The following is a 13,817-nucleotide window of genomic DNA, read 5'->3' as shown; positions in this document are numbered from 1 at the left end:
TGTAGGTGAACAAAGCTTCTGTTTTAATTTGAAAATGTACTTGTCTTGAAAACAAGAGGCCCAAAAACAAAAGTAATGTAAAGAAAATAATGTTCAGTCCTGGTAAACATAAAATCACTCAATTTCTTGTGATAGTAATACCACAAAAATCTTGAATTATAAAATGATTGGTCTAGTGTACAATTATATTATCCAGCCTGCTTATTAAGTGTGTTTAAAATACAACAAAAACTTCAAAATTCAGTCCAGAAAAGTCTGACTTTTTGAAATGTAATATCTGCAGACACTTTTATTTTTGGAAGGAAGCAAAAAGAAATTTGCTTTTACAGCAAGTTAAAAAACATATCACGAGGTTAAACGGAGCTGAAGCAAGCCACAATATAAATCATAACATCACTAAGTGATATTCATTTTCATAAAACAGCCATGCAATCTGAATAAAGACAATCTATTGATACCGGAAAAATTCAGTACTTGAATGGCATTACTGGTTAATGACCATTTTTGTTTTCCCAAACATAGAGAGTTGTAATATCTTCTAATTAGATGTCACATCAGCGTTTCTTTGTCCTTTTGTTGCTGCTTGTTTGTTTGGCCTCAGGAGTTGTTTTCTTTGGAGGAGCTGGGGCTGTTTCTGGCGGTGGGGAAGGTGGTGGTGTTTTCTTTTTCTCTGCAACACAGAGAGAGACATGTACTGCCTCTACAATTTAACACTGCGTGTTACCGTTTCTCCTCCGCTGTAAACGGTCATTAAAATTAGTTGTTCAGTTGCTACCTTCACTAGGTTTGGGCTCCAGACTGGGCCGACCTTGCAGTTGTCTCTCCAGGTCCTGAATCTTCTCCAATGCTGCCTGCAGGGCCTCCTCAGCTTTCAGGGCTCGCTGCTCAGCACTCTGGACCCGCAGCTCAGAATCACTGTCAAACACATGGAGAAAAATCTAGATTTCTGCACATCCAAAACTTAACAGAGGTCCCCTCGCCTTTTCTGAGCAACAAAAGAAACTTGGCTAACGTGTGGATATTCATTCAAGTTATTTCCACAATGACTTATGGTGAATTAACTTGATAGCAAATTAGATATATTCATTATTGTTGCCCTTCTGATGGGATTTTGCCTAATCAATTCTACTTTAATCTGCAAGGTTCAAAAAGAGCTAATAGCCAGCGAGTGTTTAAAAAAGCACATAGATAATCATTCATAAACTGCATATACATTGGAGCAGTCATGAAAAAAGCACTGACAGTTGGGAAAACAAGGGGAAAACAAAATCATAGATATTTACACCAAAAGCTGATATGGATGTTACACTATACAGTATATTATCAGAGTATTGGTAATATTCCAAAAATACAAGTGTTCCATGCAACAATAAGAAAGTAAACTTACTGCAGTTCCTGCTGCAGTAATCCTACTGTGGTCAAATCACTAAAAGCTTTCTGAGCTTCATCTGTTGCTGGAGACACGACCAGTTCATCGGTCTGACAGACGGACAGACATACAGAGGGTCAGAGAGACAGACAGACAGGCTGTTCAGTTCAATACAAATAGAAAGGAATGCTAATGAATCTGTGTGTGATTTAATTGTCTGACCCCGTTCAGATGGGCACTGCTCTCCCCCAGCCTTTTTTGAGCGATGTTTCCATCATAGCCTATCAGCTTCACTACTGGTGTCTCAGAAACCGTTAGCTCCCCCTGCAGGACAAAAACAACACTGCTCAAATTTTAGTAAGTTAGTGTGGTGGATACAAAGCGTGTGGAACGAGATGCATTTCTATGAAAAAACTCTTTTGTGAAATTCCTTGTATTTCATGAGACTTATCTTCACACCATGAAACTTAAATGTTTAATTTCACTGTTTCAGACAAGGCAAGGATTTTTGCTTTTTTCAGATCAGAACTGTTTTTTGTTTTTTTGCAAACTAATTTATCAAAGTACACTTCATGAACGATGTATTACTACCTCCCAAACTTGTTGTTGTTGTTGTGTTTCATGTCCTTTAGCGGCGCTCTGTGAACACTCAAGCGTACCATTATCATCATAATTATCCAAACCAAAAAGGACTTGTCAAGGAGATTTTTTAAGTAACTGTCATTATTCAACCAACATGGTAGTTATTTAAGGGCGGGGGTAATCAACAATGTGCCCATTATTGTTACAATTCACATAACAAAAATGATATTAGCAAATCAATCAATTGAAAAGAGGCATAAAGACAATGACAGAGGGTTCATAAATTAATTACTAGACTCACTAAAAGTGCAGATGTCCCAGATGATACAACCTTAATGGCTCTGGGCGTCAGTGCCCTGCCTACGGACACTTTCGAAGGGCAGATATTTGCTGACACAGGAGATTCAACCTTAATTCTCTGGTTAAATATGAGAGTGTCTAACTACAAGAGCGGCCTGCTTCATTTTAACTTCTACATAAATGATGCCTTTTCTCTCGCTTCAGCCTTTCATTCACTAGTAAATTATTGTTATGATTGGTTTAGAAGTGTGTAGTCACATTGAACCATGTTCCATTTTCTAAATCATACTGTAAGTGGTTACAGCGTGTTGTTGAGCTTTTCACTCATACACCCCAGATGTGACTCACATATCTCGGCTCTGCCTCAGTTTCATCTCTGGCCTCTTTGACCTCACTCTCTGTTGTAGGCTTTGCTGAAACCTCTTTGTTCTCCTGTAAACACACACACAAATACATACACACACAGCCATCATAGAAATCAGAAAAACAACACTGGCTTTTGATCCTGAAAAAACGACATCATGCTTCGGTGTTCCATTCGTTCCTCTCACTCCTATAATAATTCCCAAACTCAAACATTGTGTTGAGATGATCACAATTTAATTGGGTAACTGATACCAGCATCAGACCTTAACTACAGTAATATATTTGAACAATGGCAATCTCTCTCTTCTGACGTTAGCTCAACTTCACCATAATATCACCATCGTTTTCAGTTATCTGACACCAGCCTTTCAATTCAAGGCAATAGTGGTGATAATAATGGAGATAAGTTAAAATATATAAGCAACAACATTGTTCTGTTTGATCATTTATCAGTATAGCACTTTGATGTGGGTTGTATTTGAGTTGAATCCTTACCAAAATCTCCGTGCTGTCTGCTGGAGAAATTGGGACATTAATCCTGAAAGTGGTGTCAGGCTGCCTGACAGGGAGCTCCACAGGACCACCTTTCAACCCAGAGAGCAGGATTGTGCAGGTCTCCACCCAATCACTACCTTCCCTCTGAGAACACACACATACATAAACATACACACACATTATGTAGGTTTGCTGAGCTAGGCTTGCCATTAAAAGGTTTGTATTTCAGTATGGCTCCCCCTGGCGAAATGTCTTCGTATCTTTTCATGCAGGAGTAAAGGAGCTGTATGTTGAGCTCTGATATGTGAAATGTAAAAAGATGCAGCCCTCACATTACCAGTGATTCTTTGCTATTCTTCGTTAGATCATTGTTTACCTGCAGTTTTCTGCAGTAATTCATCTCATCACCCTCAGTTTGATGTGGCTTTTGCAAAATCTGCTCCTCCAAAATCAGCCTGCAAAAGCTAGAGTGAAAAAAAAAAACATTTCCTGATGAGTAAATCCTCCTCTATTGTCCTCTCCCACTCAGGTATCCTGTATCAAAGTTACTTCCAATCTAAGTAACTGAACATACTTTCATTTCATTTCTGTGTGTTGTTAGTATGGATAGTCTGAAGAAGTTATAGTTGTACCCTGTAGTAAATTTCAGTTCAGTGCTTGAGTAAGACAACAAAGTTTACTTATTTTACTACACACTGGTTGTTAGTTACTCTGGTTAACAGCATCTGCTTAACTTTAAATTGTAAAACAGGTAACAACTTCTGGTACTTGGTGATGTATCTGGAAAAATAATCCAGTTTATTCGCCAGGATCTGGGCATCCTCATCCAGTGTCGGCGGTGAGATGTTTGCAATGTATTGGTGTTCCTGTTCTTGGTCCTGGTCCTCACTATGGTCCGGTACCATGAGGAGCAACAGATCCAACATCCAGCGGGTCTGAGCCATGTGAATAGAACTGACCTGGTAGGAAAGGAAACACAAAAATTCAAGACAGAACCTTGTAACATTACAGTAAATCTTTTGATGTTGAAATGATGAAACACAACACTCAGTGGCGCTGAACAACAACTGTGGACATAGGACAGGGACTGAAACCAGAACTGCCCTGGTAGAGCTGCTCAATCATATAAAGTATGAAAACAACAGCAGAAATCGTCATACTGGACAATTACATGGTATCAGTATCTGCATGAATGTAAGGCAAGGTGTTCTTTGAAAAGATTAAAAACACATAGGTTAAACAAAGGAAAAAAAAGGAATCACTGGGAAAACACTGGATCACTACAGAAGGCAGGGGATACCTGGAATTATGTGGGGTAAATGGCAGAGAGGATCCACAAGAGAGATGCGGTTTAGAGCCATAGCTGCAGAAAGAGCACAGGATGTGAAGCTGACAGTACAAAGGAAAAAGGAGAGAGAGGGAAGAATTGGAAAGTGAAAAAAAGGGAAGTGGACTCCTATTAAATGGATCCCCTTCCATTTCCAGCTCAAAATGGCGATACACCAGATGTTAAAGTTTGAATTGAGATGGCATAATTTGGAAAAACTTTAATATTATTGAACATGTTCGCAATAATTTGTTGTTGATACAAAATTCTGCAAACTCAAGTACACAAACACATTCATAAAATATTTAATAATGTAGTAAATCTAGCATAAAACCAAAAAGAAACCCCACCATGCTCAAATACAACATCTTAGGAGGGGTTTAGGTCATTCGGATGTATTGTCCGTGCAACATCTGAGCATCACATTTCAAGGGGCTGATATGTTCATTGCAAAACACTTGATGTGAAGGCATTTAAGTGACGCTGCAGTTTTTGCAACATTTTCAAGATGAATCCAAACCTGCCTTGACAGTTTGACTGAACCTGGCTGGTACTTACCTCCTCGCTGAGTCTCTGGTTCTCACCATCAGTGAAACTGGACAGGCTGGTTATGAACTCCTGCACTCTGTCTAACACATTCTCTGTCTCCATACTGTTTAAACAAACAAACACAGACACACACACACACACACACACACACACAAACACACACACAACAGAGCATTTTAGGTTGATGACACAGAACCATCAGGGAATATTTTAATTTCAGTATTAAAACACATAGCCTTGATTTTTTTCTAAGTTGTATCTTTTTTCTACCTGCTCCTTAATAAAACTGTTTTTCAATCAATTTTTTTCACAAACTACAACTTTTCTCAGGGTGTTATCAAACTCAAACAAAAGCCTTACTCCAAAACATATGAATGGACAATTAGGATAATTAGAAGTAAAGTAGAAATTTAGATTACATGTAAAGTGCAACATGGAAAAATCAGCTTTGATTCTCACAAATTAGCAAATATTTGTTGCAGCGTCAATTACAGACTTTCTTTTAATAGATCACAGATCATATGAGTGTGTATGAGTTATAAGTGTTTGTGAATCAAGAGTTTGCATAAAATATGCATATGATTTATTTACAAACATAGAGAATACCAATTTTCTTGTTTCAAAGAACATTCAAAGTTTTCATCAAAGTTAATTTAAAAACCTCAACAAAATGCTGATAAATGAGGCATCTGTCTTCAAATTAAATCCATTGTTTAAAACAATTATTTTGAGATAGATTAGTTCGAAATTTGAACCTTTGAGAGATATAATTGTGGGACTCCAATTTAGGATAATTAGTAATGACACTGAAGGAAAACATACTAAATGTTGAGCTTGTTTTTGTCCCTTTCGTTCCCGTTCCGTTCTTTCGTCTGCATGCTGGATACGTTCTGCAAGGTTTCTTCAACCAAACTTTGCCAATTATGCAGTGCCTTCTCGAGCTTCAGCCAATCAGAGACAGACATCGTTTCTGGCTGGCAAATCACTGCGCCAAGCTTGGAAACCCAGGGCTCCATAAACCCGTGCAGTGACATGACCAGTCCATGGACCCCTGAAACAACAACACTTAAGTCTGTATCATAAGGATTATCCCCTACAATTTGAAAAAAATCAAGAAAAAACAAGAAACAGATACAGTATATGAAGATTCTGACTATAGCTTGTAGGCCTCAAAATCATGGTTTCTAGCTCATTTAAAATTTCTCCAAAAATGATTCAAAATTGTGTCTCTGTTGGCCCTCACCACTCTCTCCACTGACTCGTGTGTCCAGCTGTTTGAGGAGCTCAGATAGGACCCTGCCCAGCTCTATTAGGACCTGCTCGTTTCCAGGGGGTTCACCATCAGGAGAAGAGTGTCTTCTGAGCAGCTGAAGGCTCATATGCTGCCATCTTTCCTGGACATGGCCAAGATCACCCAGTGCCTGCTGGCAGCAAAACAGCTTCTCACCTTGGTAGTGCTCACACTGGAGGGCCAACATCTGAAGAGAAACAGAACATAGGGGAAGACTTTAGGACAACACAAGAAACTATGCTATTGACAGGACATACTGTAAGACCCAAGCATACACACATATGCACTAGACATTTGGAATACAATCTAAACAAATCTAAATGACAGATAAACACCGGTCTAAAGATTGTTCAAACATCAAGCCAGGAGTTCAATGCTCAGCTAAGAGATATGAAGATAACTTTTCATAATTAATTTCATTTCTGATTAGTGTAAGATTTTCAAACAGCTGACACACATGAGTTACAAGTGATCAGTGGTGGACACGTATGAGATGAAAGAGACAGAGGACAGATTTGAAACACAGGAGACAGGTGACAGCACGACACAGATGACACAGATCAGATGTGACAAGTGATGATAATTATGAGAGATGAGGCTGATGTGAGATAAAAGTTATGACATGATGTGATTGGATCAAAAACATGCAAGAGCTTACACAGATCAAATACATGATGACAATGACAGAAAATGTATGAAAATAATAAACTCCAGATGGATGATAAAGGTGAGAAAAACAACAGGTGGATAAAATCAATGACCACAATGAATAATACACACACACACACACACACACACACACACACACACACACACACACACACACACACACACACACACACACACACACACACACACACACACACACACACAGCAAGTAAATGTGGTGTCTTACATTTGACCACTGCCTCAAATCAGCATGAATCTTTTCCAATGAAATTCTCTCATATTTTGGCTCAGGACACCTTGAAATAAGGAGAGAGCATCGTTGGCAGAATACACACACAGATCAGTCTCCTTTTCTATAATTTGCTCTCTAGGACTTTGGTGAGTTAACCATCTAAACTATACTGGGCGCTGAGTCCCAGTAAAATTGCTGAATTAGGTTACTACAATTTTTAAAAAATTATATTAAAGTTTTCTTTAACTAATGTAGCTACATAATAATAGATAATCATTGAAGATTAAGTCATCATCTTTGGTATTTCAACTTGCCCTTGCTTCCTCTGTGTGGTGCAGAAGACGAGCCACTTGGAGATGCCTTGCTGGATGACACTGATCTCTTCAAACTGAGCATGCTCAGTCTTCTTCATCTGGGACATGAAAGCAGTCAGCTGCTGTTTCCAGTGGTCAGTACACTCCTTGATGATATTCAGGTCCTCTGTGTCCTACAGCAGGATGGTCACTGTCATAGTCAGGGTCTAACTGAATCATCTGGGATACTTACAAAGGGCAATCTGTGGCTTTTAGGGTTTTTGCCATGAGTTATACGGAAAATGTGAACAAGTAGGAACTGCATTGTTACCTTTGAAGTGAGGTAAAGGATGCAGTGCTCTGCTGTCTTGAACCAGCTCTGCTCGTAGACATGCAGCCGACTGACCAGCTGCAGCTTCTTCACACTGATAACCTGACAATCAGAGAAAAACATACTGTCCTTGTTTGGTTTTGATCATTACAACCTAAAAATTATGGAGATGAAAACTTAAAGTCAAAACATATTATCAGCCATTAACAAGGTTGAGCATATTGTGAAACCTTACCCACTGATAAATGTGGTGGGAATGGCTTTGTCATGCTATCTGCTTCAACACTTTACCTTGTTAGTTTGGGCTTCCAGCAAAGCAGGGTGTAGTTAGCCATATTAATAACTCTCTCACTCCTCCCGATTCCAAAACCAAAGTCAGTGAATCTATTATTTATTCAGCGTAACATTACACCACCATCACGTGTTCCTGTCACATGAGGTGAGTCCAACTGAGAAAGAGAAAAAAAACTACATCATAGCTCACACACCTTGAGGGCGAGGCAGAAGGTGAGCTGGCTCCAGCAGTCTCTCTCCTCAGTCATCTTGAGCAGCTGAGCCTCAAGGCGACTTCTCTGCAGCTCATACAGCTCGTGGTAACCCTGGACCACACTGAGAAGAGCACATGGACCATTTGAGAGGGAACACTTGGTCACATTTTGTTCTTTTGCACCGCATGCCCACTGAATTACTGCTGCACTTAGGTTTCATCTCAGAGGAAAATATGTAGAAAAATCGGTTTTTTGCGCTCTCATAACACTTACCTGAGTCTAAAATTATTTTTTTGAAGTAATAATTAAGGCTAAAGTAACCACTACTGTGTATACTACAACAGGGATGCAATGCACTACAAGTATATCAAATTAAAGATAGACTAAACTTTTATTAAATCACTCATTGTGGCCAGACAAATATGTTCATATTGTTCAAGCTAGCGAATTTTGGAATCTATCAACTTCATGAAAATGGGACTTGGACCGAAATTAACTCCAATGCAGTTAAGTCCTACGAAGGACTGACTCTGAGTTGGTGTGCGTCTGACCAAGTGCCTCAGCCAGCTGCCAGTGAGCGTGCTCTGCCTGCTGGGAAACAAAGGCATCGTGGTCTCTGATCTTGGACAGTTCCCTGTGAAGAGAACACAAGCACAAACACACACACACACACACACTCAGAAATAAAAACACATACATTTTTAATATTTCCACATTGATGTAAGTGCTATTATTTTCTCTTCTTGCATTTATCAATCCATCAGCACTTACCAGTGCTTAACAGCACACAGTAATTTCATTCATCATGACGCAGCTGCCTGACCCTGACCTACATACGTGTTCAGTTGCTGGATGGATGTCTTGATGCGGTGGATCTCCTCAGTGAGCCGGCGGTCTAGAGCCCGCTGTGCCACTGCCTCAGTGTGCAGAGCCTTTAGACGGCGGGGGATTCGCTCCAGCAGGGACTGGTAGCGCTGTCTGGATACACAAACATAGGAGCTGCTGGGGAAATGGCTTCCTGCGGTCATTACTAGAAAAGATTTTCTGAAAATTTCAAATTTTTCGCAAGCTATCTGTCAAAATGTGTTTCAGAATAAACTTGAGGTAACAAAAAGTTTATACAGTTTTATATTAATTTACAGAACCATGTTTTATTTTATATCAGTTTATTATTTACATCCATATTTCAATAATCAGATTTTAACGGGTTCCAAGGCTTGTAAAGGTCATGAAACTCCTTCAACAAGTGGTGAGGTTTTACCAGTTAGGTACTATCCTAATATGCTGGCTGCTAACCTGAGCTTGGCAAGCAGCTGTCCCCTCTCTGCACAGCCCACGCTGACCTGCCTGATCAGCTCATGGAAAACAATGTTGTAGATGTTCTGCTCAACCTGCACCAGCTCCAGCAGACCCTCCATCTGTAAGACATTTCATTGCACTGTTTCTATAACGTACAGATGGCTATATTTCGATAAGAGTCTCTGAGCCCTTTTTTTAATATACAAATTTTACATAGCGAAATATGTTGCAGTTAGGACAGGAATGTTACCAGCAGAAAGTAACACAGTACACTCTGCAGATTGTGGTTTTGATGAGGCAAGAAGTTTTGTACATAAGTGATGTATCCAGATCTAAATAAAAGCACCACAAACACACAGATTCTTCATCATATTTTTACGGGCTGAGTGTCTGGTCACTTCCACAAACACCAACACTGGTTTACTTTTTCTGGCTACATGTTCATCTTTGATTTTGCAATCGCCTCCAGCCTCGCAGTACATTGTTTAAATTAAGGTTTTTTCCATGTGACAAATATTAAATAAACCTTCTCACAAAATATATTTGTGAGTCAAAGTTATGAGCATGGGCATTTTGACCTGTGGTACTCTCATTTTTGGATTTTAAAGTTGTACCAGTATGTATTCTTTTCAGTACACGAATGCAGCACTGTCAGCCTTTGAGTCGCACAGCAGCCTGTGTGCTTTCTGCTTATCTGTTGGCCTACCTGGGAGAGCTGAGTCAGCTCTTCACTCTGTTGATCCACTCCAGCCTTCTCCAGCATGTCGTCCATCATTCTCATCAGCTGGACCACTTCCAGTCTGCCACTAGGCCTCCTGGACACACAGAACATACACACAAATCTGTATTACTACACATTGAAGGGTTTTCCTTGACAACATTCATCTCTTATCTTACCAGCACTTTGCTAATTACTAATTACTAAATTCCTAATTCAGACAGCAAATCTCCTAATGAAGACTACTTGACTAAGGTTAGTAAATTAGCTAAATTCATATTTTTGAACTCACAGTGAAGGAAAGACCCGCAGCTGCTGTTCGTCATCCTGCAGCTGCACTGTGAATGCACTGAGGAAGAGATGCAACTTGAAAGTTGACAGACAAACTAAATTCCAATTTGACAATGGATATATGAGGGTACACAATTAATAAAGTGGATGAACATAGTGAAGCACACTCACTCCTCATAGAACTCAAGGCTCTGCAGCCCTTTGTTTTTCACAATGTGATATTCTTCTGGGATCAGACTTTCTGAGATACTCCAGTTCTGAAAGACAAGGTGGCTGTGATTATACTTGTGTAGATGTGTTGATGAATGGCAAAAAATACAAATTTGAGCTAGGCACTGGTAAGGGAATCACCATATTTTAAGACAACTGTAAATCCTATGATTACTGAATACAGAAAATCCATTTGGAAAATCTTGGAAATATCAAATTTCTTTTATTGTTCTTTGTCCTAAGTGAAAAAGTAACAATGAAGAACTGTGGTTGTTGTGCTGAGATGATATATTGTCTATTTGTCACATCTGGTTGATTTTGTTATGTAAGTACTGCTTTTGGTTTTGTGTTATACCACATAAGCTCCTTTGAAAAAACCCTCTATCAAGTGAGTTCTAATAATTGGAAATGGAAATTAAAGCACATTCTCTGGCATAAAGGGTTAAAGGCCAGAAAGCCAAAACGGGTCAGCCGAAGCAGCTTACCTGTGTGTCGCCAATGCCACTCCTGTCAGTCAGTGGTGGGAGAGGTGTTGTCTTCCTCTGGGTTACCATAGCATCACACAGGAATGAAATATCCCTGTATGGACACCATTCACACAGAAAAGACAAAAAAAACCCAAAAAAAACACTCACACACAGACACATTTAGACTCCGAACTTCATCTGTAAGATTGCAGAAAGCCAAATTTAAGACTCTTTGAGACATTCCATGTGGCCCTGATTCTAGATTAATTATTTATTTTTCTGATGAGAGATAACTAAATTCAGTGAGAACCTAGAATTGGTTTGGCTTTACTAGATGTCCAGTTCGTAAAATGCAACATCAAAACCAATCGATGGATTTTGTATTAACCCTGTCCTGTATTAGTGTCAAGATTAAACATTCATAAATGTGTTGCTGTAATTGCTGACTGACTTTCAGTTCAAATTAAATCTTTGGAGAAACGTTATAGCTGTAACAACACTGCTTATGTTGCTGCATACTGTACGTCTTGTTGGTCTGGCTGACCTGCCTGCTCCAGTCAGGGACGTTGGCTGCTCCAGAAAGTACTTGTATTTCTTGCGTCCAAGTGCGTGATGCCAGACTGCATCTGGCCGCCTGATTCCACAGCCCTTTGGAATACAAAATCCTTTTAGGAATACTGGTGTGAACTGATTTCAGCCACACAGAAATAACACTTTTATATATAAATGGGGACTGTATGTACCTTGCAGTGTCGATGGTGTGCAGTGTGGCCCAGTGTGCTCCTGTTGCAGACAGTGGAGGTAAGGCTGACCAGCAGTTCATCTGGGATGATCTGGTTGTTGGCAGGAGGAGGCTGTGTATTTCTGCTCTCTGCCGGCACTTGAAAATTTAGTTCCGCTGCTGAGAAAAATAAAAATCAAGCTCAAACAAACGAGCAGGTGTTTAACTCAGACTCTGACCTTTAGGAAGGGATGGTATGTGTCTCACGGCTGGATATTTCCATATATAATAACAGGTCTTTATTTTAAGGACCAAGGAGATTTGACATTGTGGCCTTCCCATGTTGGGTTTCTCAAAACTTGGGGGAAAGACATCTTTATTGTGCATCAGATGGGTGTTTTTTTTTGTTCAAGCTGGATGTTGGACTGAAAGTGTGTCTTGTTTATTAGTTTCCCTCAAGAATACATTTTTTGCTAAGCTCTACATAAACCAAAATATGTAGACAAAATTAAATATTATATTCAGTCATTCAGCTTTTTTGTTTTTAGTTTACTTTTTTTTTACAGTTCTTGTCTTTTCGTCTGCCATTTTATTTCCTGTAACCTCCATCTCTGTCGTTTAACACTATAGTTAAGATAGACGTGATGAGCACATATAATTCTGGTAGTAAAGACTGAGGAGAAAAATTGGGACTTCAAGAAAACCGATGGGAGTCCATTCTGTAAGTTTCAAATGCAGGAGAGTTACGTTAAGCTGGGGCAGCTGTATCTGTCTTACTGTGTGTGTGAAGCGATACGTGCCGTGGCAGTATTAAGGATGTCGCCCTTCTCAGCAAGTCTTTTGTTTGTTTATCATCTACCTGTTAGCTGTCATGCTAGCCCCCCCCCCCCCCCACTGACCGCACAGTAACTTCACCTCTGGTGCCCAGTGTTTGCTCCGGCCTCGATGAACTTGGCGCTGAACTGGCTCTCACGGGCGCAGACATGCTGGACTCACGTCGGAGGTGTTACGCCAAGTCTTTGGCAATGAAGCTCTCAGACTTTGGTGAAGTCCTATGGGGGAGAAGCTAGTTTTATTTGCCAAAACGGGACCGTCTCTTTCCCTCGAATACGGCCGGGACTTCCTGGTCGCGTTGCCATGGAAACGTCTAGCGCCGACGTTTGTTCATTTTAGCTAATTATTTCTTTAAATTCAAAATTTTTATATCCATGAATCTCAGACACTGACTTTCTGTTGCCCTTTAGAGTTGTATTGTTTGGCCATTAAAAATTTCGTAACGATCCCAAAGGGATTTAAAAAACACATTAAAAAATGTAGATTCACAAACACAACATTTCTCTATCGTATTTAAATACAAACTGATGCACTACATAGGTTGTATTACAACCTCTTCCTAATCAAAGAAGCAACTAAAAATGTGTATCTACTTTCCTCCTCGAATATTCCTTAACTTGATCTATTTTTTTATTTTTCTATTTATTTATTTAAATTTTCTCTTACTTATTTAATATATTTGCATTGTTTCTTACTTGACTTACTGTCAATCCCGGCTCTAAATGTTATCTGTACGTTGACTTTGCCAAATAAAGTCGCTTTTTAGTCGATGTTTTTTTGTTTTGTTTTGTTTTATTTTGTTTGCCGGCATTCATTGCGCGCGTTGTAGCCCAAGGATCTACGCGCATTTTTGTACGTAAAGCCCAGGCGCTATGCAAAATGATGGTATTCGGATACTCTTGTAAGTATTTAGGCCTATTGCTGTGATAAATCTCCCTTAAGATCGGTCCCTGTCAGCTGTGACATCGCTGAAACTCCCTCCCAT

At 39.6% G+C, this 13,817-nt stretch overlaps 1 protein-coding gene across 8 annotated transcripts; it reads right to left on the bottom strand.

Moving 5' to 3' along the window:
• Positions 1-65: 65 nt before the first annotated feature.
• Positions 66-13,116, bottom strand: axdnd1 (axonemal dynein light chain domain containing 1). Of its 8 annotated transcripts, none has more exons than XM_040128281.1 (25): positions 12,914-13,116; positions 12,021-12,178; positions 11,822-11,925; positions 11,296-11,389; positions 10,772-10,857; positions 10,602-10,658; positions 10,298-10,406; positions 9,589-9,710; positions 9,130-9,270; positions 8,822-8,926; positions 8,293-8,413; positions 7,805-7,906; positions 7,495-7,667; positions 7,175-7,244; positions 6,232-6,466; positions 5,811-6,039; positions 4,998-5,091; positions 3,872-4,071; positions 3,489-3,576; positions 3,113-3,256; positions 2,600-2,683; positions 1,592-1,693; positions 1,388-1,479; positions 776-915; positions 66-694 (listed from the first exon to the last, which is right to left on the bottom strand). In XM_040128281.1, exons 1-25 carry the CDS (start codon positions 12,981-12,983, stop codon positions 555-557), a joined length of 3,060 nt encoding a protein of 1,019 aa, XP_039984215.1. In that variant the 5' UTR covers positions 12,984-13,116; the 3' UTR covers positions 66-554. The 8 variants fall into 8 exon arrangements, 7 of the variants coding, with proteins under 7 accessions (XP_039984215.1, XP_039984218.1, XP_039984217.1 ...); XM_040128284.1 differs by having other exon boundaries at positions 66-670; XM_040128283.1 differs by having other exon boundaries at positions 3,881-4,071.
• Positions 13,117-13,817: the final 701 nt, after the last annotated feature.

Source organism: Xiphias gladius, chromosome 6 (genome assembly GCF_016859285.1).
Source record: "Xiphias gladius isolate SHS-SW01 ecotype Sanya breed wild chromosome 6, ASM1685928v1, whole genome shotgun sequence".
Taxonomy (NCBI): domain Eukaryota; kingdom Metazoa; phylum Chordata; class Actinopteri; order Istiophoriformes; family Xiphiidae; genus Xiphias; species Xiphias gladius.
The sequence above is the reverse complement of the archived record's forward strand: the minus strand, read 5'-3'. Positions and strand labels throughout refer to the sequence as shown.

Excerpts from the sequence above, each read along its gene's own strand:
- axdnd1 (XM_040128281.1), bottom strand. The coding sequence starts at position 12,983 with ATGTCTGCGCCCGTGAGAGCCAGTTCAGCGCCAAGTTCATCGAGGCCG. Across the intron at positions 11,926-12,020 it reads CACACCATCGACACTGCAAG|GGCTGTGGAATCAGGCGGCC; the intron begins GTACATACAGTC and ends TGTATTCCAAAG. Across the intron at positions 5,092-5,810 it reads AAAAACAAGCTCAACATTTA|TATGGAGACAGAGAATGTGT; the intron begins GTATGTTTTCCT and ends TTGTTTAAACAG.